The 27483-nt window shown below is 39.6% G+C and overlaps 1 protein-coding gene across 3 annotated transcripts in view; it reads left to right on the top strand.

Moving 5' to 3' along the window:
• Positions 1-26998, top strand: part of ABHD3 (abhydrolase domain containing 3, phospholipase) — a 113248-nt gene extending 86250 nt beyond the window's left edge. For all 3 annotated transcript variants that reach the window (XM_058277532.1, XM_058277533.2, XM_058277530.2), the window contains 5 exons: positions 11414-11526; positions 14754-14927; positions 15991-16039; positions 21861-22026; positions 26140-26998. In XM_058277532.1, the coding sequence (XP_058133515.1) occupies positions 11414-11526; positions 14754-14927; positions 15991-16039; positions 21861-22026; positions 26140-26318 (681 nt within the window). In that variant the 3' untranslated portion in view covers positions 26319-26998. The remainder of the gene's footprint in view (positions 1-11413; positions 11527-14753; positions 14928-15990; positions 16040-21860; positions 22027-26139) is intronic.
• Positions 26999-27483: the final 485 nt, after the last annotated feature.

The raw sequence follows: 27483 nt of genomic DNA, 5'->3' as shown, positions 1-27483 counted from the left end.
GACTCATGCTCAGGAAAGATGAGCAGCTAGACAGAGAAATCTGGGCTTGTCAGTGTGCAAGATGAAGGTGAGGCTCAGGAGTGGTTGAGATTGCTTAGGGAGAGTTGACTTGTGAAAGGGGAATAGGACTATGGCTAGAACTTTAGAAAATGAGTAGGAAGGAGGAAAGAATAAGAGAAGGGAAAAGCTTTAAAAGACTTCTATCCTTAGCATTTGAAGTGAATTGGATATTTACTTTAGGAGAATGCAGCAACCCAGTAACTTTTGGCCTTAAACTTTAATTAGATTTTTTTTTTAATCTCTGAAAATACTTTGAGTACTTGCAAAGGGATAGTATAGTATATGGATAGCCAGTTTTGTTTTGCTTTCCCTTTAATTTTAAGGAATCCACCAAGTTCAAGCTAGAAGATAAGAACAACCTGACCTCTGGATCTTATTCCAGGCAGTGGGTTGAATTCTGATTAACTAGTATTCCCAGAAAATATGTGTCATAAAAGCTAATTCCAACTAAGCTGTTACAGCCACAGTGTGGCCAGCAGCTTGGGTGTCTGTAGCAGAAAGGACTTTGAACTCAGTAAGATCTGAGCTCAAGCTCTGTTCTTCCCAGAAACCAGCTAAGTGACAGGGGAGAAGTGAAATAACCTTTGTTTCTCATTTTCTTACCTGGAAAATGACAGTAATGTACATATTCCACCTCAGAAAGTTGTTTGATACCCAAATGGAATAATGAAATAATGAACAAAATTTTTTTTTATAATCCAAGGCATAATTGCTACTATATTAAGTCCTTAGATCATCCCCTAATTTTCTTTTTTGGGGGCAGTTGTTCTAAAAGGATTTAATTGTGATTACGTATTACTCCTTTTACATTCTTTATCATTCTTAAATTTGATCACAAAGAAACAAAATACCAATATTGGTTATTAGAGTTAACTTTGATATTAAGATCCCTTGATAATCCTCCTCCTTTCTGTTTTAGAGCTATGAACAATTACTATTTCAGACCAGATGAACTCTGTGTTTATTTATACCTCACCTTGTTCAAGAAAGGATTTAATGTGGCTCAAATCCAGAGAAAGAAAGTCCTCAGGGTAGGCATAAAAAAGAACAAAAGATGAGTCAGCAAAGATCAAACAGGAAGGAACTGTGTCTACAGTAACCCGAAAGAGCTAGCAAAGATGAAATGATATTTAGGGTGAGCAGTTCTCCTGGGAGTGGTGGTAATACAACAGTGAAGGGTTTGCTAAAATGTGTTTGGGATATACTTAGAATTTACACGGATTACTATGGTACTGCAAAGGAGAATAAGAGAGTAGAAATTTTTCATGATCATCATGTTGTCCTCATTTCCAATCAGTCATTGTGGATTGAGGGGAAGCCAAAAAGGCCCTGGTCTCTGGGAAATGAGAAGGCTTCCTGCCTCCCTGGAGCATTTGCCGTGGGAGACAGACAGCCTTAGTTTCCATAAACTGAACTTCCCATTTTCCTGCAGGGCTTTTGGCACCCTCCAACTAAGTGATACCTTTCCTTGTACTCGGCAGATTGGTGTTCAAGGATGGAAATCCAGGAATCCAAGCTTCCTGATGTTATTGATTCCCTTTATGAACTATCTAGCTTTGTTTCGGAATGATAATTTACAAAGACACAACCAAAATTGAGTTTGTTGAAAGCTACATATGGGCCGCTTTGTTTTTGCTTATAGGGTCATGTGGACTTCTGTGCCCTTAGGCCCAACAGGAAAAGCCTCCTAGCCACTTTGGAAAACAGTCTGGCAGTTCCTCAAAAAAGATAAACCCTGTGTTACCATATGACCCAGCAATTCCACTCCTCTCAGGTATATACCCCGAGAGAAGTGAAAACACATGTCCATTGCAGCATTATTTGCAATAGCATAATGTGGAAACAATCCAAATATCCATCAACTGATAAATGGATAAGTGGTTTAGTCATACCAGGAAATATTATTTAGCCACTAAAAACGTGATGTACTGATGCATGTTACAACATGGATGAACCTTGAAAACATTATGCTGAGAGAAAGAAGCCAAATGTATATTTTATGATTTCATTTCTCCGAAAAGTCCAGAATAGGCAAATCTATAGAGACAGAAAGTAGATTAGTAGTTGCCTAATTACTTGAGGGGGTTTGAGGATAAATGAGGATTGACTGTTAATGGGTAGAAGGGTTTTTTGGAGGTGTTAAAATGCTCTAAACTTAGACTGTGGTGATGGTTGCACAACTCTGAATAAACTAAAACCATTAAACTCTACACTTTAAATGACTGAATTGTATGCCTATGAATTATATCTCAATAAAGCTGTTATACTTAAAAAAAAAAAAAGAATAAAGCAAAGCTTATTCAACTCAGAGCTAGTTCAGCAGGTAAGGGAGAAGAAGCTGGAAGGTACTTTAAAGCAGTGCTACCCAAGTGTGGCCTGTGGACTAGCTTCCACTCCTCAAACCATTTGATATCAGTCCCTGACAAGATGAGGACTTTGCCATAGAATGAAAATAACTATGGTCCCAAGCACACTGTTTAGGAGAGCTGCTTTTGTTTTCACAGCAGTGCCCTCCTGATGAGAGGAGCGGTGCATTCATGTATATTCTGAAGCCAGTACTTCCTATGGACTAGCAGTTTGTGCAGCTCTGGTGTGGAGGTCCTCAAATCCTAAAACATCGTTTTATGAATGACGATCACTTTGGAGATGGGGCGGGGGTGTCTGGCTTGAGTTCACAAACCCAATTAGTGGGGAAACGGACTTGGCCCAGTGGTTAGGGCGTCCATCTACCACATGGGAGGTCCACGGTTCAAACCCCGGGCCTCCTTGACCCGAGTGCAGCTGGCCCATGCGCAGTGCTAATGCGCGCAAGGAGTGCCACACCACGCAGGGGTCTCCCCCGCGTAGGGGAGCCCCACGCGCAAGGAGTGCACCCCATAAGGAGAGCCGCCCAGCGCGAAAGAAAGTGCAGCCTGCCCAGGAATGGCGCCGCCCACACTTCCCGTGCCGCTGACGACAACAGAAGCGGACAAAGAAACAAGACGCAGCAAATAGACACAGTGAACAGACAAACGGGGGAGGGGGGAATTAAATAAATAAATAAATCTTTAAAAATAAAATAAAATAAACCCAATTAGTGGACGGTGGGCAGGAACTCAGACTGTCCAGTCCAGCATCTTTCCCTTTCAAAACTGGCTGGAAGTAAAGTCTGGCTGAAATCCTGGGGGCAGAAGTAAAGGATGCTTTCAGAGAAAGAGTTCTCTCCTCAACCTTAGATTCTTGGTGGCTAAGGATTCAGTTCTAAAGAAATCTGCTCTTGTCGCAAGCGAAGCTTCTCCACAGTAGCTTTTCCATGGAAGCTCATGGGGTAGGAGCACCTTAGGGCTCTCTCCCTTCTTGAGCTGGATTTTCTGAAGAACAGGGGATCTGGGTTACGGCTGCTACTACAGATTCGTATTCAGAAAGGATAAGGACCTCCCTCATGGCCTGAGGGAGCTGGCGCAGATAGGGCAGGGCCAGCCAGGACACAATCAGTTGACAAATTTGTACCTTCAGGCACTTCCGTTCCCATACCCAGGGCCTTCCTACGCAACACATTGTGTCTGCCCAACCTGCCTTTTCCTAAGTGCCCCAGAAATAACTTCTTCTGCCTCCCTTTCCCCCAAAGAGGACAACCTAGGAAGCTTGGGCTCAGCTAAAAGTAGGTTTGACTTCATTTACTCTGTTAGCATTTTCTCCTAACACTGTTAGGGGCCGGCCAGTCCAGGAACATCAGCCGTTTTAAGTGGTGGACGCACAGAGAATTGTATAAATCTCTTATTTAAAACTTTTTTGGGGAGCAGATATGGCTCAGGCAATTGGGTGCTTGCTTCCCATACGGGAGGTCCCGGGTTTAGTTCCCGGTGCCTCCTGGAAAAGGCAAACTAACAGTGAGCAGACAGAAGAGAGAACTATCTGCGGGAATAAATTTTAAAATTAAATAAATCTTAAGAAAAAAAAAACTTTTTCAAAATGAGAGAAAAAGAATGCTTAACTAAGTAACTGAGGAGTTGAAGGAACAATGACAATTTGTAGCTAGCTACCATTTATAGGATACTTAATATATGCCAGGCGATCCTATAAGGGACGAGATGCCTGGCAGTATGGCAGTACTTCCCAGTGCACTGGAAGAATCCAGGGGACTTGAGCCCCACAGAACTGGGCTGCCCTCCTCCCAATCACTCTAGATTTTGTCATTCTTGTCACTGCCGCCGCTTCTGTGTTTCTTTCTTCTCTTAGAGCGGTAATTCTCAACCTTGGCCACACATTAGAGTCCTCCAGGAAGCTTAAAAAATCCTGATCCCTAAACCCCATCTCCCAAAGATGTTGGTGCATTTGGTCGTGGAGTGGAGCTAAGCTATCTGTAATTGTTTACCACTCTGTGGAGAGTCTATTGTCCAGACAGGGTTGAAAGCCATTGTGAGGTGAGAGCCCCGGATGTGGCAGCCTCTCTCTGCTGATCCTGGCCCCCTTGAGCCATCTCAGTCCCCAAACCCAGCCAGAGTGGAACATGAGCTTTGCCTCTTGGGAGCAATAAGTCTTGCCTGCTCGACTGGCCTTCTCTAAGCCAAACTCTGCTATTTACCTTGCAGCTTTTGTGGCATGACCAAGAGCACATACCACAGCCACCTGGCCCTCGAGCGGGAACATTGGCACCAAAGCCATTTTGGCCTCAGAGTTGGCCAGGGTATCTCCTAGGGTCCTTGTTGTTGTGCTTGGTTATTTTTTTAAAAAATAGCGAAATCCCAGGCAAATTTAGACATTGGATCATTCTCTAAGTGGATCAATGCCTAGATGAAAGAATTGTTCATTAAAGCCCTGGCTTTATGTATGTACACATAGTTTTACTTTTCTCGGACTCCTTGTTTAATGAACTCATCTTCCAAAAGTAAGGTCAGTTTTCCTAGGAAGGACTCCGTCAGTTCACTATGTATCGGCGAGGGGATGAGTGAAATGAAAACAACAGAAAATATCACACTGCAGAGAGCCATTAAAGAGTGTAGTTAGTCCCGAATAGAGTATAGTCACACCCACACAAAAATCACAGGGTTCGTTTAAAGAGCATCTTGTCAGATTTTGGGGAACAGATTATTAAATACTTGAGAGTGGAAGACTGTAAGATGAAATATTCCGGGCTCCTGATGATTTAAGTACTGGTCAAGCATTACAGTAAAGGAGATGTAAAATTAAATGATATTTAAAAAGACGTGTGCTTTTAAGTTGTCATTTTCTTAGATGGAAAAGTAAAATGCTGGGCACCTTGGTTCAATATTGGCTACCTGGTGGTACTATCCTCGAGAGAGAAAAAGGTTCTGGGTTATGGCTTCTACCGCAGATTGATAAATTAATCTCCTCCCAGAACAGCTAGGAGAGCCAGGCTGCCTGATTATGATTAGCAGGGTGAATTTGTAAAATTTGTTTCTAGGCTCTAAAATCTGTTTTTTGTTTTGTTTTGTTTTTTCTTTTTTTTTTTTTAAGATTTATTTTTTATTTCTTTTTCTCCCCTTTCCCCATGCCCCCAGTTGTCTGCTCTCTGTCTGTTTACTGTGTGTACTTCTGTGACCGCTTCTGTCCTTATCAGTGGCACCGAGAATCTGTGTTTCTTTTTGTTGTGTCATCTTGTTGTGTCAGCTCTCCGTGTGTGCAGCGCCATTCTTGGGCAGGCTGCACTTTCTTTCACTCTGGGTGGCTTTCCTTATGGGGCACATTCCATGCGCGTGGGGCTCCCCTACGCAGGGGACACCCCTGCGTGGCATGGCACTCCTTGCACGCATCAGCACGCAAGCACCAGCTCCACACAGGTCAAGGAGGCCAGGGATTTGAACCTTGGACCTCCCTTGTGGTACGTGGACGCCCTATCCATTGGGCCAAGTCCACTTCCCTAAAATCTGTTTTTAATGAAGTCTGCACTCTAAATCCAAGGTCTTCTGAAACGAGGATAAGAAAATTCTCTTTCAGTTAGGGAGAAATCAGTTGTCCCATTTTTAGAAACCCTTGGTGATTGAGAATCAATTAGATGGGGTTCACAGATAAGTAGAAAATATAAATTTTATTCTTTTCCTATTACATATGAATAATTAGGAATTAATTATACTTCAGTATTCTCGTCAATGCTTATTTAAAAACTCGCCTGTAAGAGCCTAAATGAATTACTATTATTTCTCTGTGACCATAGTTGCATTTGAACAATGTGAACATTTTTTTTTCTAATTATTGTCTAATTATTCTGTCCAACTTTTATATGTCTACTGAAATGCTATCTAGACTTTGGACTTTCTGCTTTTTCCCAGAAGACCTGCCCCATCCTTATCTTAACCTAGGAGGAGTGTTCACCACTTAACTGAATCCTGCCAGGTCTCCCTCCATCTCTTTTCTGATTAGGTGTCGCTTAATCTACCTCTCTTTTAGAAGCACAGGGAAAGATAGGAAACGCTGCATAAAATAGTTACTAATTGGATCAGTAGCCCTAACAACTGAGAAGCGACTGTAACATGTTTCATTTTAAAAAGCTGCTAGTTACATCTGCAGGCCTGAAAAAAAAATCTTTGCAAGGCTTACTAATTGAGTTTATTGCCCCCTAAGTGTCTGTGCTGTATCTGGATGAATCCTGTAGGCCCTGATTGTTTCTCACTTTAGATCCTATGAAGAAAGAAGGCATAGGAGATTTCCTTTGGGAGCTCATCATGTAGCAAGAGGTTTTGTGATATAACCACATAGTCATGCTTCTCAAACCTTATTAATCAGCTCTTCTCACTTTCAGTCATGTACGTTTCAGTTCAATTCAACAAGTGCTCATTGACTATCAGGGATAGACCTGAGTAAGTTAGTTGGAGAGAGACACCCTCGCGTGGGCTAGTGGGGGTAGGGAGCAGGCTGAACCAGGCAATTAGGTGTAGAAGTGGGAAAGCTTATGAGTCCTGGGCCTCAGGCACCAAGTCTTACCTGCTGCCTGACATGTAGTCAGTGTTCAATGGAAGTTTGTTGACTGATACAATGTTTAAGATAGACCTTGACTAATGGACACAATTTGAGAGTGAAGGAACCCTGGCCAATGAAGGGTACACACGTGGCAAGGATATTAAGAAGTCTCCCAGGCAGGAGAACAGCAATCTCCCATTTGTCTGAATCAGAGCATAGGGAGAGTCAAGTACAGAGCTGGAACAGTTGCTTGGCATCCTGTTGTGGAGTGCCTGGAACGCTTGGCTGAAGAATTCGTACTTAATTCAGGAGTCAATGGGAAGTGATAAAGGATGGCAAGCCGAAGAAAGCCATGAGTAGAGCTGGAAGTGTTCTTTAAGAAGACCCATCAGGCCGTGAGCACGACGTAGTTACATGCAGTGTTATGAGAAAAGGTTAGGAGTTAACCAGTTAAGCAGGTATTGCAATTGGCAAGGTGAGAGGTAAAAAAGGCCCAGTGGGAGACTCGGTTGGTACCACACCTGTATCCCCTTGGAATGCTAAGTGCCATTCCTAGGCATGCCTACTGATGGCTTTCTCCAGCAACTGGAGCCTGCCGGACCAGTGCTCAGAGCAGACCATAAGTGCCTGGAGCTAATGTCCTCCACCAGTGGCTGAAGGGAATTGGTGAATAAATGACCCAGCTCTTTTGTCATTCAGTTGGGATAATTTTGAGCCATATTCTACATAGTTTCCCAATGTGCCCCAGGGAGATTTGGTCCCAGTTGCTCAGAGCCATAAACTTCTCAATAATGTACTCTTTTTTAGCTTTGTACCCTTCCCTGATTCACTTTGCCGCTCCCCTATAGTTGTTTCCCAGTATCACCTTCCAAATGAACTGCTTGCACTCATATCCTTGTCTCAGGGTATGCTTCTGGGAAAATCCAACCTACCAATCCAACCTTAGTAGAGTAGAGTAAAAGTATTTCCTGCAAGAGATCCTAAGAAAGTAGAAGCCACAGGACTTGGCAGTTTATTGGTTATGTGGTTAAGGGAAAGGGAAAAGACAATGTCACCTTCAATTTTTTGGTTTTTGGGTTTTTGTTTTACTTTTTAGTATAGTACCATATATCCAGCTCAAAATGTATCATTTTAAGCACTTGCAAGTGTACAATTCAGTGGTGTTTAATTACATCTACGATATTGTGCTATCATCACCAACATCTATTACCCCAACTTTTTCATCACCCCAAACGGAAACTCTTCATCCATTTCATCTACAGTTTTAACTAGGAAAATATAGATGCCATCTGTAGAAAAACAGGAAGTTAGGAGAAGCATTTAGAGTTTTCACGAGGAGAAAAAAGGATTCGCTTTTGGGCAATTGGACTTTGAAGAACTGGGAGAACATTACAGTGAAGCTATCTCCTTGAAGTTAGAAATCTGGATCTAGAGCTCAGGATGAAAGTAAGAGCGTGGAGATTTAGTCTGGTCCTTGCATCGAGGTGTTTGATGAAGCGGTGGAGGTGGATGAGACCTCCAGGGTTAGGTATTGACCAGCGACTAAGAGCAGGTGTGGGCCTGAAGCAAACTGATAGACATGAAACCCACCTTTGGGGTGGTGGGAGGAATGACGGGGACTGGGCAGGCAAAGGAAAGCTAGCAGCAGGAGAACCCTGATGGTGACGTCGTGACAGCCCAAGGAGGGGCAGCCCAGGGGGCATGACGTGTCAAGAAGGCTCTGGATTTGCTGGGTTTCAGGATTCTGGCAACCTCTGACCTGCATCAGTATTATCAGTGTTGATCTTAATGTAATTAAGTTGGAGAAAAACATTTAGGGAAAAATGAGCTCCCATACCTGAGGATAGCAGGTATTTATTTACTATACACCTCACAGAACCCTGGTGCTTTGCATGAACTCATTTACTTATTGCAGCATATAATCCAGGCTCTGCTACTTTCTGTCCTTTGGCAAATTACTCAACTCTGCTGGACTTCAATTTCCTCATTTGTAAATGAGGAACCAGGCCATATCTGTGGTCCTTCCTGACACTAAGACTCTGTGATCCCAATAATTTTCCATAGGCTATTTTTCTTGCACCTAGGTACTGTGTGTGTGTGTGCACGTGTGTGAATATGCACCGACTTATAAACACATACTCAGAGCCTCTGTAAGGAGAGATTTTGGGGGAGTGGGTGTAGCTCAGTGGTTGAGCTCCTGCTTTCTATGTACAAGGTCCTGGGTTCAATCCCCAGTACCTCCTAAATAAAAATAAAAATGGGAAGCAGGTGTAGCTCAGTGGTTGAGTACCTACTTCCCACGTACAAGGTCCGGGGTTCAATCCCCAGTACCTCCTAAATAAAAGTAAAAATGGGGAGCAGGTGTAGCTCAGTGGTTGAGTGCCTACTTCCCACGTACAAGGTCCTGGGTTCAATTCCCTGTACCTCCAAAAAAAACAAACAAACAAGATTTTGGTGACTGTTCACAAATAATTCCATAATTTTAAAGCTATTGGCTTGAATACCCTCATGTGGTAAAAAATGCTGATTAAGGATTATTTCTTCACCTAAATGTTGTGACCAATTCTGCAGTCACTATGAATGATATGGTTAATAGCTATGGTTCTTCTGTTAGATACTATGTTAAAGTCAGCCCCAAGATGTGCCCCCTCAAGAGCATTTAATCACAAAGGTTTTTTTAAAAGATTTATTTATTTCTCTCCCCTTCCCCCTCCCACCCCAGTTGTCTGTTTTCTGTGTCTATTTGCTGTGTCTTCTTTGTCCGCTTCTGTTGTTGTCAGTCGCACCGGGAATCTGTGTTTCTTCTGGTTGCATCATCCTGCTGTGTCAGCTCTCCATGTGTGCAGCACCATTCCTGAGCAGGCTGCACTTTCTTTCATGCTGGGCAGCTCTCCTTACAGGGCGCACTCCTTGCACGTGGGGGTCCCCTATGCGGGGGACATCCAAGCGTGGCACGGCACTCCTTGCACGCATCAGCACTGCGCATGGGCCAGCTGCACACGGGTCAAGGAGGCCCAGGGTTTGAACCGTGGACCTCCCATGTGGTAGATGGAAGCCCTAACCATTGGGCCAAGTCTGCCACCCCAAGGTATTTTTTTAAGCATCTCAAGTTAGTAATGACTCAAAAGCCATTGAGATGTTCCAGGAGTTACTAAACTTCTCTAAACTCAGTTTCTTCATCTATAAAACAGATATAATAGGATCTTCCTCATAGTTTGTGGACACAATGTTAGTTATTCACTAAATTTTGGCCAGTATTGCAGTTACTGTAGGGAAAACATTTGTGTGTAGAAGAGTTCCATATTTGCAGATCTCAAAAAGATGATAGTAGGCAACAGGCAGTGTTATAGAAATAAGTTTAACTCGAGGGATCATTAAATTGTAATCCTCTCAGACTAATTACTCAGTGATTGAAGGGTAGATGACACATAATCTTCCTATTGCAATCATAGTTTATTAGAACATGAAAATCAATGTGGTGCAAATAACTATTTTCCATGTTTTTTATTAGAGTAATGTTACCAGATTCCTCTCCTTGTTATTAAGTTTCCGATCATTTTATCTCACGTACATTCTGCAGAGGCTTTATGAGTCTTTTTGGCTGTTCACAGCCCTTATTGATGAAGTCAGATGAAAACCACTTGTTTTAATGCTTTATGTATTGGGGGCATAATCAGCTTTACATATTTTAACATTTTAAATGTCTTTTTGCAGTGTAGCACAGCTGGGACTACATGGATATATTATTGTAAAATAAAATATTTAGTAAATCAGACTCCATATTTATGTAGAGGCAGTGCAATAAACTATACTTCTTCACTGGCAGATAGCATGCAGGGTAAGGAAAACAATTTCCCAGGTAGAAATGGGCCACAACTAAAAAATTTTTATGGTACAATTGAAAAGCCATTTTTTTTTCAGGAGGCATCGGAGATTGAACCCAGGCCCTCATACATGGGAAGCAAGCACTCAACCAGCTGAGCTACACCCGCTGCCCCACTGGAAAGCCTTTTATACTGTCACTGATGGCATTTTTGTTTTCTTGCTTGCCTTTTTTTTTTAGAATTACTTTGGCTTTTTCGGTAGTAAAGTTTGTCCTGTAAAAAAATCTGGTTCTCCACTTTTTTCTTCCTAAATTGACTCTGTTCTTGTTAAATTGGAAACACACTTGAGTATGATACTTTGTATCTGTTGAATTTAAGGTATTTGTATTGGTTTTGCCCCATTTCTGTCAAGCCTTTCTTGCACGTTCAAAGTCTTTTTGTTAGTACCAACTCGGATAATGTTGACTTTAAATGTCACATATGTGTCAAGATATATAAATGATAAATTATTGTTACTAATACAGCAAACAGTGTTTTCTCATGTAACTCATTGCTCTATTTGACATTTCTGCATTAGGAAAATCATTAACCTCAAATTTTAATTTTTGTGCTTTACTTGTCACTGCTTACAGACACCAAGGACTTACTGTTGCGCTAACACTGAAGATCTGGAAACAGTTATTCACCATGTACACAGCCTGTACCCTTCTGTGCCTTTTCTGGCGGCAGGGGTATCAATGGGAGGGTAAGGTTTTCCTTCCTATACTATCTGACAGTTAAATGGTCTTATCAACTGCTTCTTTCAGAGGACTATAAGCTACATAGACATTTTAAAATAGGTGTTTGATTATTCTTTTATCACTTATGATTGAAGGAAGGAATTAATTTAGATGAATTTTAATATTTTCTTTGACCCTGTCCTTGTTTGAAAAGGATAAAAATCCCTCCACATTTAGGGTTTTGTGAGCCTGAGGGCTTGTCTGCACCCCATGATTTCCATCACCCAGTGGCTGCCATGTCGCACTTCTGACCCCCGGGCACCGTCCCAGCCACCCCTGGGGCTGCGTTCTCCTGGACCACTTAGGGTGCTGAGCTCAAGCTATCACCGTCATCCCGCCACTCACAGAAATGACCACTTACTGCTACTTTGAACTGCAATGGCCTTCAAAATTGTTGTTTTCCAGGTGTTGTTTTCTTTATTTTTGTTTTGTGTTTGGGCAAATGGTCCCACCATGGAAGGCTCTCCTGTAAGCTGTGAAACTTTGTGTTAACCCCCTCTCCAGCTCCTATTTTAAGCATATCTATGTTATTATAGTTTGTAGTGCTTGCAGTTACATTTGAGCTTCTTTGAAGGTTTTATTTGCCTTGTTTATATTTAAGTTCCTTTATATGAATAATTGTTTGGGGTGTGTATGTGTGTTTTCCTTCTAGTGTTGGTGAATTTAAGGAGATCGAAATTTTATTCTCTGGCATTTTATTATGCTTTTGATTTCCGAAACCATTATCCAAAATGACTTGTTTTAAAACCAGCGAACACCTGACATAGAAAACCTTTTTTTCCTAATTTTGTAATTTATTTATATGTCGTTTCAGTTTTCAAAATATATTAGCAGTATATTTGCTTGAAAACAAACTTGAAATTCAAGTGGCAGACTCTGAAAACCAGGCTTTAACCATGGCTTTTTAGATTCTGATAAACATAAAACTAAGAAGAAAAGAATACATGTCTAACATTAGCATGGAAGGTCTGACTTGACCTACTAAAGAAATCCGAATCAATGCAGAAAACCCAGGAAGAATTTCTGGATTGTGCTTAATGGACAGTATTTAGCTTCTTTTTCCGTACTCCATAATGTGAACCTTAAAGGAGAGGATGCCAGCTGACCTTTTTTCCCTTAATCGTATAAATTCTTGGCTTTTTTTTAAAGGGCCAGACCTTACATAAGTAGACCCAGATTCGCTATTCAGAAGCTCCCAGGAAGTGCCTATCCATGTTGCATAGAAGCCTCAGTGCTAGAAGGCAGAACTTAACCATTAACCTTTGTAGCCGGTTGAATACTAATGCCTTGTAAATTGTTGAAGTAAGTACCCCTTCTAGTTGCCTAGCATTGTGTTCTCAAATGGGATTACCACTTGGGGATGTGTTTAACAGTTTGACACTTGTTTTTCCTTTTGAAGAAAGGCATAGTCTGCTGAACATCCTTATGCCCAGTACCCCTTAGATCCAGGGCATCTGCAATCCTGTAATGCCTCGGGCCAAGCATGGGCTTTGAGCCAGAACTGAGTCTAGCCTGGGAACCCAAGAACCCAGTCAAATTGCAGTCTTCCAATGAGTTAGTAAACAAGCTTTAAAAATGTATTAAATTCCAAATATATGTAAAAGTAAAGAGAAGCATGTAATGATCCTCCATATACTTACCTCCCATCTTCAGTAATTACCAACTTGTGCATAACTTTGTTTCATCAGTATCCCCCCCAACTCGGATTATTATGAAATAAATTTAAGACATCATTTCTAAAAATTTCCTTCAGTACTTCAAAAAGGAAGAGTCTCTTTGTTAAAAACAAAAATGCAAAAACCCCACAAACCATTATCACACCTAAAAATATTAACAGTATTTCCTTAATGTCATTATATATTCAATCCATATTCACCTTTCCATAATTCTCAGTTTGTTTCTTTGAGTGATTATTTTTAGTTTGTTTGAGTCAGGATAAGATCCATATATTGCGATTGATAAATCTCTTAAGTCATAGGTTCCTTCTCCATCTCCTTTTTCCCTTCTGTTGTGTGTGTGTGTGGGGGGGGGGGGGGGAAATAAGCTCTTTGTCCTCTATAAGTAAAACAAACTTTTTTGGGTTAACATCTTGGCATTGCTGAATAATAACCAAGAACCATTCCTACCTATGTCTTACTTCTGCTGGTCCTCCCTGCTCCTGCGAGCTCCGCTCCAGCCCTTCCCAATTCCTCATTATACCAGCCTCTCAGCTCTAGCTGACCTTCACCCAAAGAGTAGGGCCCGCAAAGCGAGGACCCTAGATTGAGCCCTTCGCAGAGGAGTATTATCCTTTAAATGGCTTAATTAATGAACCACAATACTACATTATTGTATATAAGTAGTACAGTTGTTAGGAAGAGTCATTTTCAGAAACTTAATTTCCACCTTTCATCTAAAGCTCCATTGTCTCTACCCCTCAAGTCCTGTCATTTGGAACAAATAATGAGGGTGAATTTTTACCCATTTCTTGTATTTCAGAACTTGGGTAATAGGGGCAATAAAGGAAAATACAAGAAGCAGAATTTAAGATAGCCTTCCTTTCTCTTAGTTGTCAGTGTTAAACCTAGATTTCTAACACTGTTATTAAATTAAAACGCAATTCTTGTCCCTGTAACCAAAATAGAACTCAGATTCAGGAAAACTGATACAACAAAAGAGGCAGAAAGAGAATGTTCAGAGGTAAGGACAAATAATAGGAAGGAGTGGAAAGAGAAAACAAGTCACTTTAGGGACCACTTGCTCTGCCACATCTCAAGACATCGAATCTTAGACTAGGGAGCCCTTTAGAGAAGTGCTCCTGGGTGAAGGGTAGGTACACTGCTAGAATACCCAGCCTTACCCACTAACTTAGCCTCTCCGGGACCCAGGGAGTCAGTTTCCAAACTTCCCAGGTGATTCAGGGTTCAATTTAGTTTGAAAACCACTGCAATGGTGAATTTCTCTCCATTTTACTTCCTAGAAGGTTATTTTATAAGTAATAATTATGTTCTTTGTCCCACTCACGATACAGTCAACCATAAGAAATTATATGAATGTCAGGTAAGAATGAAGACACTTGGTTTTTTCTCAAGATAAAGGACTTAAACTCTGGTTTATGTTTTTCTTCTCCATCCTTAGTGTGAAGTCATAGTTAGAAATGGAAGATGTCTTGGGAGATGTAACAACTTAATCGCTGTTTCCTGTTTCTTTTTAGAATGCTGCTTTTAAATTACCTGGGCAAAACTGGGCCTAAAACTCCCTTGATGGCAGCTGTCACTTTTTCAGTCGGTTGGAATACTTTTGCTTGCTCAGAGTCCTTGGAGAAACCACTGAACTGGCTGCTTTTTAATTACTATTTGACAACCTGCCTCCTGTCTTCAGTTAACAAGTGAGTCAACTGTAAAATCTGTCATTGCCAAACTTTTTGGATTACATGCCCCAACAGTAAAAAGCAGAACACCTCCAATATATGTGTATTTATTTATAAATAATATCATATACTACTGTACCAAAATATTCTTTATATTGTAAAATATACACACAAAAGATGAAGTAGAAGCTAAAAATTTAGATAAAAGTCATACTGTTTCCTTTCAATACCCCCAGTTGATTGTCCTGTTCAACCCCTAGGTAACATGTACCCCACTTTGTAGGTCACTGTTCTAAATCTGTGTTTTAAACTATTCTAAACAGCCGAAAACAGAATGAAATGTGTTATGTAACATGGCGGGCTATCTCCTTGGATTTTCTACATGTTGCTAATCTTATCATTGTACTACGTGCTTTGAGTGCTGAGTAACAGGACTCCATATGCACAGGCATACCAGCATAGTATGTTTTAGAAACATAGTCTCAGCCCCAGAGTTTTCACATTACTGCAGTAACCATCACTGCATTTGATGTTTCTCTTTATATTTTGACACCTGTTATTGTGCATTTTTAAGTGAGTTGGTAGATTTAAATATAAACTTTATATAAAAAGTAATTTATGCAAGACTTATTGAAAACCATAACTATCCTGAAAGTTGACATTAAACATTGGACTCAACATATTAGCAAAATTACAGATGTCAGTTATAAAACATTGCTAAAATTTTAAAGAATTGTCATATTGCTGATTTTTCAGGTGGCCACTGAAATGGGGAATTCAAGAAAAGTGAAGATGATTTGAATGAAAATATAGGTTGTAAAAAAAATTGGTTGTGTAAGAAAAATGACCAACATTTGAAAAATAAGTGTGCAAAATTGTAAATTCCAATTTTCAGTCTAGTGCTTAAAAAAATAATACCCCCATGACAAATATTAATGTAACCCTGATTTGTCCGATTAAGTAAATATTTATTGAGTACTCTATCTGCCCTGTCCTAGGCTGTTTATTTATTATAATGTTTTTTGGTGTGATTAATATGGAAAGTATCTGAACTTTTACGTTTGAAATTCTTTTGTCCCAGGCACCGACATATGTTTGTTAAACAAGTGGACATGGATCATGTCATGAAGGTAGGAGAGACTTTCTGTAATACTTTCGTTTCTTAGACTTGGTTTTAGTATATTATATATGTTGGCTTTGAAAGTCATAGAAATTAGTTATTCAAGTTTTTTTCCTATAAAAGACTCATTTTCCTAATAGAAAAATAAAAAATAAAAATAAATAAAAATAAAGACCCATTTTCCAGAAGATCGTGAGAAGACAGCAGAGTAGGGAGCTCCAGGATTCAGTCATTACCCAGAGCAACTATTAAACAGGCAGGAACTATCTGAAACAACTATTTTGAATCTTCAGAGGCCAGAAGAACACTGTATAATATCCAGGGAAGAGCAGGAGGAGGAGGCCGATAAATTACAGTGAAGAGTAAATTGCACTCTGTGTGGAGGCTACCAGTGCCTGTCCCCCACCCTCATGGCAGGCCGTCCTGGGGTTCAGCTCTGATTAGCTCACTGGTAACAGGAGGGACATAAAAATCCTCTTTTCCAAGACCAGGGGTGGGCACGGCCTGTTATGGATCATGGCTTTTGATTAGCGACTTTGGGTCTCTGGGGTCCCAGCTCTGAGGGCAGCCGTTGTTTCAACCACCGCAGACAAAGGAGGCAGTAGAGGAGACTTAAAGATACTGTGCTTCCTCAGGGCCAAGGGGGACAGTTGGGTGAAGGCTGCATTTATGGGCAGGCCAAGAAAGCTCAGCTTTGGGGAGCTGCGGAAGAAGCTCTTGACACTCTTCCCGACCCCCTCCTCAGGGCACTTTGGAGCTAGTCTGCACCCCCCACCTGGGTCCCTGGCCCTGTTTTGGATGGAAAAGACTGACTGGGGAAAGTCCTCTCTGGTATGCCCCTCTTCCCAGAATCTACCCTCTAGGCAAAGCAGTTTGAGACAATGAAAGGAGTGTAAGAAACAACAGAGCAGACAATCTGGAGGAAAGCCTTGTCAGATTCAAACACCTTGAAGAGTGAGGTCTGTCTCCCGGGAAAACAAACTCCTGTAAATTGGAGAACTCTAAAACAAGTAATGTGCAAAAGCCCAAGACAAGACACAAGTTCAGGAAAACAGAAAAAACCCTGCACAGTGCATTTACCTTGGGCAAACCCTCCTGATAGGAGGGCTGATTCTCAAGAAAATCTCTTGTCACCTGCTGGTTACAAAATCAAGAAATAGACATCCCAGGAATTAAACCCTAGAGTTAACATTTTAAAATATTAAATACTATACAGTGTGCAACAAAAAAGTACAAGACAAACAAAGGTACAGGAAATAATGGCCAAAGGAAGAGGATAAAAATGCAGGAAAAAAAAACAAACAGTGAAGAAGACAAGAATGTAGACATACCAAACAAAAGCCTTAAAAAAATGATTTTAGAAATGCTCAAGGAGATGAAGGAATATACAGAGAAAGAGCTAAAGAATATCAGGAAGACAATGAATGAACAATAAAAGAACCTTCATAAAGAGATAGAAATTTTTAAAAGGAACCATACTGAACTACTTGAGTTGAAAACCACAATAACTGAAATGAAAAATTCCCAGGATGGTTTCAAGAGCAAGTTAGAGCTGATGGAAGAAAGAAACAGTGACTTGAAGACAAGACCATTTAAATGAGTCAGGCTGGAGAGCTGGTATAGCTCAGTGGTTGAGCACCTGCTTTCCATGTACAAGGTCATGAGTTCAATCCCTGGTACCTTCTAAAAATATATTTTTTTAATAAATGAGTCAGTCTGGTTAACAGAAAGAAAAAAGAATTATAAAAAGAAAAAATATCCTAAGACACCTCTGGGACACCATCAAGCATACCAGTATCCACATGAATAGGAGAAGAGATAAAGTAGCAGAAGGAATATTTAAAGAAATAATGAAAGAGAACTTCAAAAACTTAGCAAAAGACATAAATATGCACATCATGAAGCCCAGAAATATAAAGAAAAAAGAAAAACAATAAAAGAAGCCCAGAGAACACCAAACAGGAGAAACATGAAGAAAAATACACCCCACTATGTACTGGTCACACTATTGAATGCCATGATGTAAAGGACTTGTACTCAGAATACTACAAAACATTGCAAAAAGAAATCAAAGAAGGTGTAAATAAGTGGAAGAGCATTTCCTGTTGGACTGGAAGACTAAATATCGTTAAGATGTCAATCCTACCCAAAGTAATTTATAGATTCAATGCAATCCCAATAAAAATTCCAACAGCATTCTTTGCAGAAATAGAAAATCTAATCATCAAATTTATATGGAAGACCTGAACAGCCAAAGCAATCTTGAAAAAAGAATGAACTAATTACAAAGCCACAATAATCAAAACAGCATGGTACTAGCTCAGTGACAGACATATAGACCAATGGAATTGAAAATAGAAAGCTCAAAAATCAGCCCTCACATTTATGGCCAATGGATTGTTGAAAGGTGGCAAAGACCACTTAATTGGGAAAAATATTTTCTTCAACAAATGGTGCTGGGAAAGCTGGATATTCATTTGCAAAAAAAAAGGAGGAGGGACTGACGCCTACCTCACACCTTATACAAAAATCAATTCAAAATGGATAAAGATGTAAATATAAGAGCCAAAACAATCAAACTCCTAGAAGAAAACATAGGAAAGCATCTTCAGTATCTTGTGTTAGGCAATGGTTTCTTAGACTTTACACCCAAACACAAGCAAAAGAAGAAGAAATAGATAAATGGGACCTCATCAAAATTTAAAACTTCTGTGCATCAAGGAACTTAAGAAAGTAAAATGATAACCAAACAAAAGCACAAAATATTTGGAAACCACATATCCAATAGAGGTTTAATATCCAGAAAGTATTTAAAAAATCCAACTTAACAGACAAAAAACACAATTTAAAAATGGGCAAAAACAATTGGCAATTGAAGAGAAGAATATTGCAAATAATAATATATATATTTTTTTTAAATGGGCAAAAGGCTTGAATAGACATCTCTCCAAAGAAGATATACAGTTTGCCAGAAAGTACATGAGAAGATGTTCAACATCATTAGACAATGCAAATCAAAACCACAGTGAGGGAGCTGATGTAGCCAGTGGTTGAGCTCCAGCTTCCCACATATGAGTTCCCTGGTTCAATCCCCAGCCCTGGTATCTCAAAAAACAACAACAAAAACCCACCACAATGAGATACCATTTCATACCCATTAGAATGGTTACTATTTTTTTTTTTAATGGAAAATAACAAGTGTTGGAGAGGATGCAGAGAAATAGGAACACACATTCATTGTTTGTAGCAATGTAAAGTGGTATAGCTGCTGTGGAAGACAGTTCAATGGTTCCTTAGAAAGCTAAGTATATAATACCATATGACCTGCCATTCCCACTACTAGGTATATACCTAAAAGAGTTGAAAGCAGAGCCTCAAACAGATATTTGCACACCAATTTCATAGTGGCATCATTGACAATTGTCAAAAGCTGGAAGCAGCCCAAGTATCCATCAACTGGTGAATGAATAAATAAAATGCGTTATATACATATAATAGAATATTATTCAGCTGTAAAAAGGTATAAATTTCTGATATATGAGAAAATGGATGAACCTTGAAGACATCATGTTGAGTGAAATAAACCAGACACAGAAGGACAGATATTGTCTTATTTCACTGATCTGAAATAATTTAAGCAAACTCTCACAGAGTCAGAATCTAGAATATAGGTTACCATGGGTAGGGTGGAGATAGGGAATGGGAAGTTTAGGCTTAAAATGTACTGAGTTCCCATTTGGAATCATGGTAATGGTTTTGTAATGGATGGTAGTGATGGTAGCACAACATTGTGAACTCAGTTAACAGAACTGAAATATATATATCTGAATGTGATTAAAAAGGGGAATGCTAGATTATATATAGTAAGAGAACTAAAATTTCTTAAATATCCATGGAGGGGAGCAGATGTAGCTCAGTGGTTAAGTACCTGCTTCCCATGTACAAGGTCTAGGTTCACTCCCTGGTACCTCCTTAAGAAAAAAAAAATCCATGGAGCTACACTATACAAATTGTGAATCCCAAGTTAAAACGTGGTATATAGTTAATAGTATAATTATAAAAAATGTGCTATCATCAGTTGTAACTAATGTTCCACATCAAACCAAGTTGTTAATTATAGGGTGGTATATGGAATCCTGTATTTTATGCATGATTGTTCTGCAAACCCAAAACTTCTCTAAGAAAGAAAGAAAAAGACCCATTTTCCAAAGCATTATGCACAATTTTAATTAGAATATAAAGTCAAAATGATGTGCCATAATTTTCAAACTATAAAATGAAGTCAGTGATTTTCAAAAGTTATCTGCTGGAACAGATGTGGCTCAAGCAATTGAGCGCCCACCTCCCACATGGGAGGTCCCAGGTTGGGTTCCCGGCGCCTCCCAATGGAAAAACAGACCATGAGTAGAAAATCAGAAGGAAAAAGAAAACAATGGTGAGCAAAACAACCAACAAAAAACAGTGAGCAGACAAGCACAAAACAATGAGCAAACAGCCACGGGAGCCATGGTGTGTGGTGGGGGAAAGAAATTATATGCTGCAATCCATTTAGGGGAAATTCCATTACAGATGTAGAGTGTAATCGTTCACCATTTTAGTGCTTGACAAGGAAGAATCATGATAAAAAGGTCAATATGAAATAATTTGATTATATTAGCAATAGCTAACATTTGAATTGCATCCATTCTCTTTTGTATAATAATATTATAGTCAAATATATTATTTCACATCTGCTCTAAGTTCTTGTAAAGAGAAATACTGTTGTCTTATTTTCCAAGAGGTGAAACACAGGGTAATTTTTTTCCTCCAAACTAATATAAAGTCTAAATTCTTCACATAATTTATTTATTTATTTTAAAGATTTGTTTATTTCTCTCCCCTTCCCTCCCACCCCGGTTGCCTGTTCTCTGTGTCTATTTGCTGAGTCTTCTTTGTCTGCTTCTGTTGTTGTCAGTGGTACGGGAATCTATGTTTCTTTTTGTTGCGTCATCGTATTGTGTCAGCTCTCCGTGTGTGCGGCGCCATTCCTGGGCAGGCTACAGTTTGTTTCGCACTGCGTGTCTCTCCTTATGGGGCGCACTCCTTGCACGTGGGGCTCCCCTATGCGGGGGACACCCCTGTGAGGCACAGCACTCCTTGCACGCATCAGCACTGTGCATGGGCCAGCTCCACACGGGTCAAGGAGGCCCGGGGTTTGAACCGCGGACCTCCCATGTGGTAGACGGACGCCCTAGCCACTGGGCCAAGTCTGCCACCTGTCTTGCTAAATTCTAACCCTGTTCTTGGCCACCTACTTGTTCATTTCTAGGTTGCATTTATTGCCAACCAAAATCATTGGAGCATCTTCTGTTTCCTTAACCCATAAAGTCTGTTCTTTCTGGTCCTGTAAGTCTTATAAGACTTATAAGAGAATATACTAGTGCAAACTCTTGGCTAATTTTCAGATACAGATCCCTCATTGCTATAGACTGCTCTGTCCCTGCAGCATCTAGAATTTCGAATGTGCACTGTTGGCAATCTTCTTCAACCTGCTTTCTGTAGGAATCTTCTATTGTTGGGCCATGTTTTTCAACATGTCCAACCAGAACACACTGTAAGAATACACTGAACTGTCAGAGCAGACTTCCCCATGCCTCCTGAGCCGAGGCCCTCTAGCTTGCACTCATGCATACTGTGGTCTTTCAAATGCTGGCAGTGCTCCTGTCCAGTGCCTCTTCCACCTTCTCCTGCATCCTTTCTGGCTCTGCGTGGTGACAGTGGCAACCTCTGTGTAATACTTTTATTTCCTCTTTTGATTCCAACAATAGGCCTAATTTGTTTTTATTTTTCAGGCTAAATCCATCAGAGAGTTTGATAAACGATTCACATCAGTCATATTTGGATACCGAACGCTCGATGATTACTACATTGATGCCTGTCCAAATCGTAGGCTTAAGTCAGTAGGAATTCCTGTGTTGTGTCTAAATTCTGTGGATGATGTTTTCTCACCAAGTCATGGTAAAATTAACATCTTTGTATAAATTTTTATGTGAATTAACTGTTTTTAAAGTTTGCGCTTTTTAAGAAGATACAGTAATAAATAAAATGACAGTCATAAAATGTTTCCCATAGTGATAAACAGAAAAAATAACTATGTACTCATAATATAGTATCTAAATGTCTTGAATCACTTCTTAAACATGTTAGCAGAACCTCACCTAGTCCACTGTGAGAGACTCAGAACAAATGACTCAACATTTTACTTTGTCCCCTTTTTATAACCTTTCTTAATTATCAAAACACTGCTCTTTGAACAGATTATTTTACAGTTTCTTTGTCTCAAGAGTACATTGTCATCGCTTACCTTTGCTTCACGAGGTTCCTATACAGAGGGATTTGAATCTCCCTCCATCCCCTGCCACCTCTTAACCTGGAAGAGAACTTCAGACTCTTGAGTCTTGATAAACATAATGGCCTTGAATTTCTCAAGGAGTGTTCCCACATTAGGACTATAAAGTCATATTTGAAGGGAAGCAGTCTTTGTTTTTCCTCTAGATACTGTATAAAAGAAAATTATGCTGGGGGGTGGGGGGTATATGGGGACCTCATATTTTTTTAATGTAATATTTAAAAAATGAATTGAGAAAAAATAAATTAAAAATTTTTAAAAAAAGAAAATTATGCTAAAATTAACTTTTCTGCTTCCTAATTAAAAAAATACAGGATTTGGTAAGAAAGAGATAGATAGATAGATAGATAGATAGATAGATAGATAGATAGATAGATAGCTGCATATATTTATACAGTGAAGCAATATGACAATTAGAAATAATAATACTGCTTAAGGATCAGTAGAACTGACCTCTAAGTTTTTTTCTAATGAAATTTCATAAAACATTTTATAAAACCTTTCTTCTCTAAATTCTTTAAAAACATTTCCCTCAAGGTCTTCGTTAAAATAAAAATTCTGACTACAAACATAACACATAGGTAGAGTGAAAATTTCAGAAAATCCCCAAAGTATTGGAAAAAAAATCACCTTTCATCCTTCTGGGGGATATCCCCACTTTTTAGTCTGATTTATGATTAATCACAAGTAATTTTAGATAGCTGGGACTGTTTTGGCCTTTGGCCACAAATCAAAATAAAACTGCAAGCTTTGTCAGTTGAATTACATGTTGACTGTTTAGCCTATATTCGTTGGGTTAAGGAAGTATTGTATTTCTCCATCTATTTTTATATTTCACTGATATTCCTATCAATAAAAATTTCCTAACATTTAACCTGACCCACTTGGTTGATATTATAACTCATTATTCCATGCTCTTTCCTAAGTCCTTAAAATTGTCTTGCCACACTGAAATAGTGGATAATTGTCTGCAATCTAAGAGGGCAAGCAGCCAGCCTCTTTCACATGACCCACATGTGGCACAGCCTTTTGTTCTTTTGATATGACTGTTAGAAATTTCTGAGTGTATCCACAGTGTGAAACTAGGTCTTTTAATAATTACATTACAAGCAATGAAGCCTTTAATTAAATCTCAGCTCTTTGTCAGTCATTTAACCTCCCCTTAAGCTCCCACACCTAATCCCCAGATAGGACCTGTTCACTATTTTTTTTGAAGATTTATTTATTTATCCCCCCCACCCAGCCACCAGTTGTTTTGTGCTCACTGTCTGCTCTTTTGTCTGTTTGCTGTGTGTTTTTGTGTCTGCTTGTCTTCTGTTTCTTCTGTGCTGGGAATCAATCCTGAGACCTTCTAGAGAGGGAGAGAGGTGCTCGATCTCTTGTGCCACCTTAGCTCCCTGGTCTACTGCATCTCTTTATTGGCTCTCCTCTGTGTCTCTTTTTGTTGTGTCATCTTGCTACACCAGTTCTCCACGCAGGCCAGCAGGTCTCGAGGGCCTGCACTCCACACAGGTCAGCTCTCCACTCAGGCCAGCTCACCACACGGCTAGCTTGCCTTCACCAAGAGGTCCCAGGAATGGAACCCTGGTCCTCCCATATGTTAGATGGAAGCCCAATCACTTGAGTCACATCTCCTTCCTGGAGCTCTTCACTTTTAGGTGTCCTTTCTTGGAATGGATGTGGTCGGCTAAGGATATGAGTTAAGGACCCTTTTGGACAGTACTTGACTTGCTTGGCCTTTATTTTGTTTTCTTAAATATTTATTTATTTATTTTTCCTTACTCCCTTATTGTTTGTGCTCATTGTCTTTCATCTTGCTTTCAGGAGGCACAGGAACCAAACCTGGGGCCTCCCATGTGGGAAGGAAGCACCTAATCACTTGAGCCACCTCTGCACTCTACTTTGTTGTGTCTCTCATTATGTTTTCCTCCCTGCATCTCTTGTTGCATCATCTTGTTGCATTATCTATTCATCTTCTCTAGGAGGCACTGGGAATTGAACCTGGGACCTCCCATGTGGGAGGTGGGAGTTCATTCAAGTCACATCCATTTCCCATTGGCCTTGATTTTAGGGTGTCTAAGTTTATTCTTTGGGGAAAGTTGTGAGAGGTCAACCTTAGGGCATCATCTAAACAGGCAATTGGTGCACTGCTACAGCTCTATCTCAGAAGGTTCTCTTACAGTGTACAGCTTCCTTACACTGTACACTGTAAGTGTACAGACAGAAATGGGATAGGGAGAGCTTACCTTTAATTAGTTAATTTATTCCTAAGACTCAGCCCAAGGTGTGAAGTATTGTATCTACCACCTTATCAAAATTAGGGAGGTAAAATTTGACAGTACCTGAAATCAAGACATAACTCATGCCAGGTTGTGATCCATTCCAGATCAAAACATTTCCCACTCTCTATACTCTAAGCTTGGGAGAAAAAATAAATAAATACAACAACTTTAATAAATATCCTTAGCATAAACATTATATATTCAGAACAAATTTTTTATAGCATCTGAAGCCTTTAAATCAGTCATTTATCAGTCCTTTATCAGTCATTTAACCTCCCGTTAGCTCCCACTGTCATTACTAGCAGACTATATTAAATGCTGCAACTACATTTTAAAAATAAAGTTCTTCTTTCTCCTGATTATAAGTAGAAATGCAGAGAAGGAGGAAAAAGAAGAATCATCACCCATGTTTTACCACTCAATGATAAACTTTGTTACTATTAGGGAATATTTTATTCCATTCCTTTTGCTTTCTATACCTGCTTTTACTATATAAGTCATATTTATAATTTTGGATTCCTGAGCCACTAATTGGCTTCAGGAATCAAAATTCATATAGAATTAACCAAAGTCTTATGTAATGAATTTATAAACTCTTAAAAAGGTGGTAATTATTTTTACCCTGAAGTAACACTTAGGTAGGAGTCTGGTAACATATGTAAGTATTTGTCATTACTTGAATTGTCTTACTTTAATTTTTCTTTTTTTTTTTTTTCAGTTTTTTTTTTTTAATTGACTTTGTAATAATATTACATTAAAAATATATATATATGAGGTCCCATTGAACCCTACCACCCCCCCCACCTCTCCCCCCCCAGCAACACTCCCTCCCATCATCATGACACAGCCATTGCATTTGGCAAGTACATCTCTGGGCACCCCCGCACCCCATGGTCAACGGTTCACACCATGGCCCACACTCTCCCCCATTCCATCCAGTGGGCCCTGTGAGGATTTACAATGTCCGGTGATTGCCCCTGAAGCACCATCCAGGGCAGCTCCATGTCCCAAAGACGCCTCCACCTCTCATCTCTTCCTGCCTTTCCCCATACCCATCAGCCATCATGTCCACTTTTCTCAATCCAATGCCACCTTGTCTATGTGGACATTGGATTGGTTGTGTCCATACTTTAATTTTTCAAAACAAGACTGGATCTAAGCTTTCGTGTTGTGATTCAACACTTAGTTTGATTCTTCCAAAAATAATGATCCAGCACATGACTGTAAATATGGATTGTTACCAGAACATAGATGGTTAAAATAAATTAATCAGACTTGTTTCATTTAGCTATAGTCATTACAAATATTTATTTGTTTAATGGTGTTTCGGGTTATATTGACTAGAAATGATAAAAGTATTTATTTTTCCTAATGAGAATTGGTGATGATTATATTTTTTCTCTCTTCCCTCTCTGCCCTCCTCCCTCCTTTTTCCTCCAGCTATTCCAATAGAAACTGCTAAGCAAAATCCTAATGTCGCATTGGTCCTTACTTCTTATGGAGGCCATATTGGTTTTCTGGAGGGAATCTGGCCAAGGCAATCCACCTACATGGATCGTGTCTTCAAGCAGTTTGTGCAGGCTGTGGTTGAGCATGGGCATGAACTCTCTAACATGTAGTTCTTCAGGTGCATTTTCGTCTGAGCCACCACTATAAAGGCAGCTCAACTTAGTACACAAAATTTAACCTACTGTATATAAAGCAAATAAGCCAGCAGGTGGGAATGAGGTCCAGAATGACATGTAAAAACTACTTTTTTGGGAAAACAAAACAACTTTGTAGCAAGAAATTAAATATAGTATTAGATTGTTACTTACGTAGATTTTATTTTTACTATGCCTTACCAAGTATGACCTTAAAAGTAGTAGTTCATACATGAAATTGCACCTAACCAAAACTATTGTATAAAAAGAGTTTAATTCCTCAGGGTTTTAATTTTGGCTAGTATATTTTAGATGACTCATTTTAGGTGATTTAATGGTATTTTAATAACTGCTAAGATTTTGTTATTTGAATGTAAGTTATAAGTTGGTACATTCCTAAGGGTATTTATACTTAATGATGATAATATGAAAACTGAAATAAGATAAAATACAAAGCACTGAATCTTCTATGTAGTCTAACTTTTAAAGGCAAGTGCAACAATGTTAGACTGACTTCTAAACTCTTTTACTCTGATAATATTAAATTAGAATGATTTATGTTTTATAATAACTAATTTACATGCTTATTTTTAAAATATTATATGTGCATACATATGTATCACTAAATTAAAATAAATTCTACCACTTTAAACTAATTTCTTTGTGACTTTTTAATCTATAAAAGAGCTCAGAATGTTATCTCTAAAAAGTGACTTTTGATAATTTAATGAGCACATTAGTAAGAAAAATTAAAGCTGTTTTGTTTCACTCTTTCCAGAATGATGGGCTCACACCATTTGAGCCAGTTAAGAATACTTTCAGTTATCGGAAACCTAACAGTGACTTAAGGAATAATGATATTTAATGATCTTTTTTTTTTTTTTAAAGATTTATTTATTTATTTAATTTCCCCCCCTCCCCTGGTTGTCTGTTCTTGGTGTCTATTTGCTGAGTCTTGTTTCTTTGTCCGCTTCTGTTGTCGTCAGCGGCACGGGAAGTGTGGGCGGCGCCATTCCTGGGCAGGCTGCACTTTCTTTTCACGCTGGGCGGCTTTCCTCACGGGCGCACTCCTTGCACGTGGGGCTCCCCCACGCGGGGGACACCCTTGCGTGGCACGGCACTCCTTTGCGCGCATCAGCAC

This window comes from Dasypus novemcinctus, chromosome 16 (genome assembly GCF_030445035.2).
Source record: "Dasypus novemcinctus isolate mDasNov1 chromosome 16, mDasNov1.1.hap2, whole genome shotgun sequence".
Lineage (NCBI taxonomy): Eukaryota > Metazoa > Chordata > Mammalia > Cingulata > Dasypodidae > Dasypus > Dasypus novemcinctus.
This window is presented reverse-complemented; position numbering and strand designations above follow the sequence as displayed.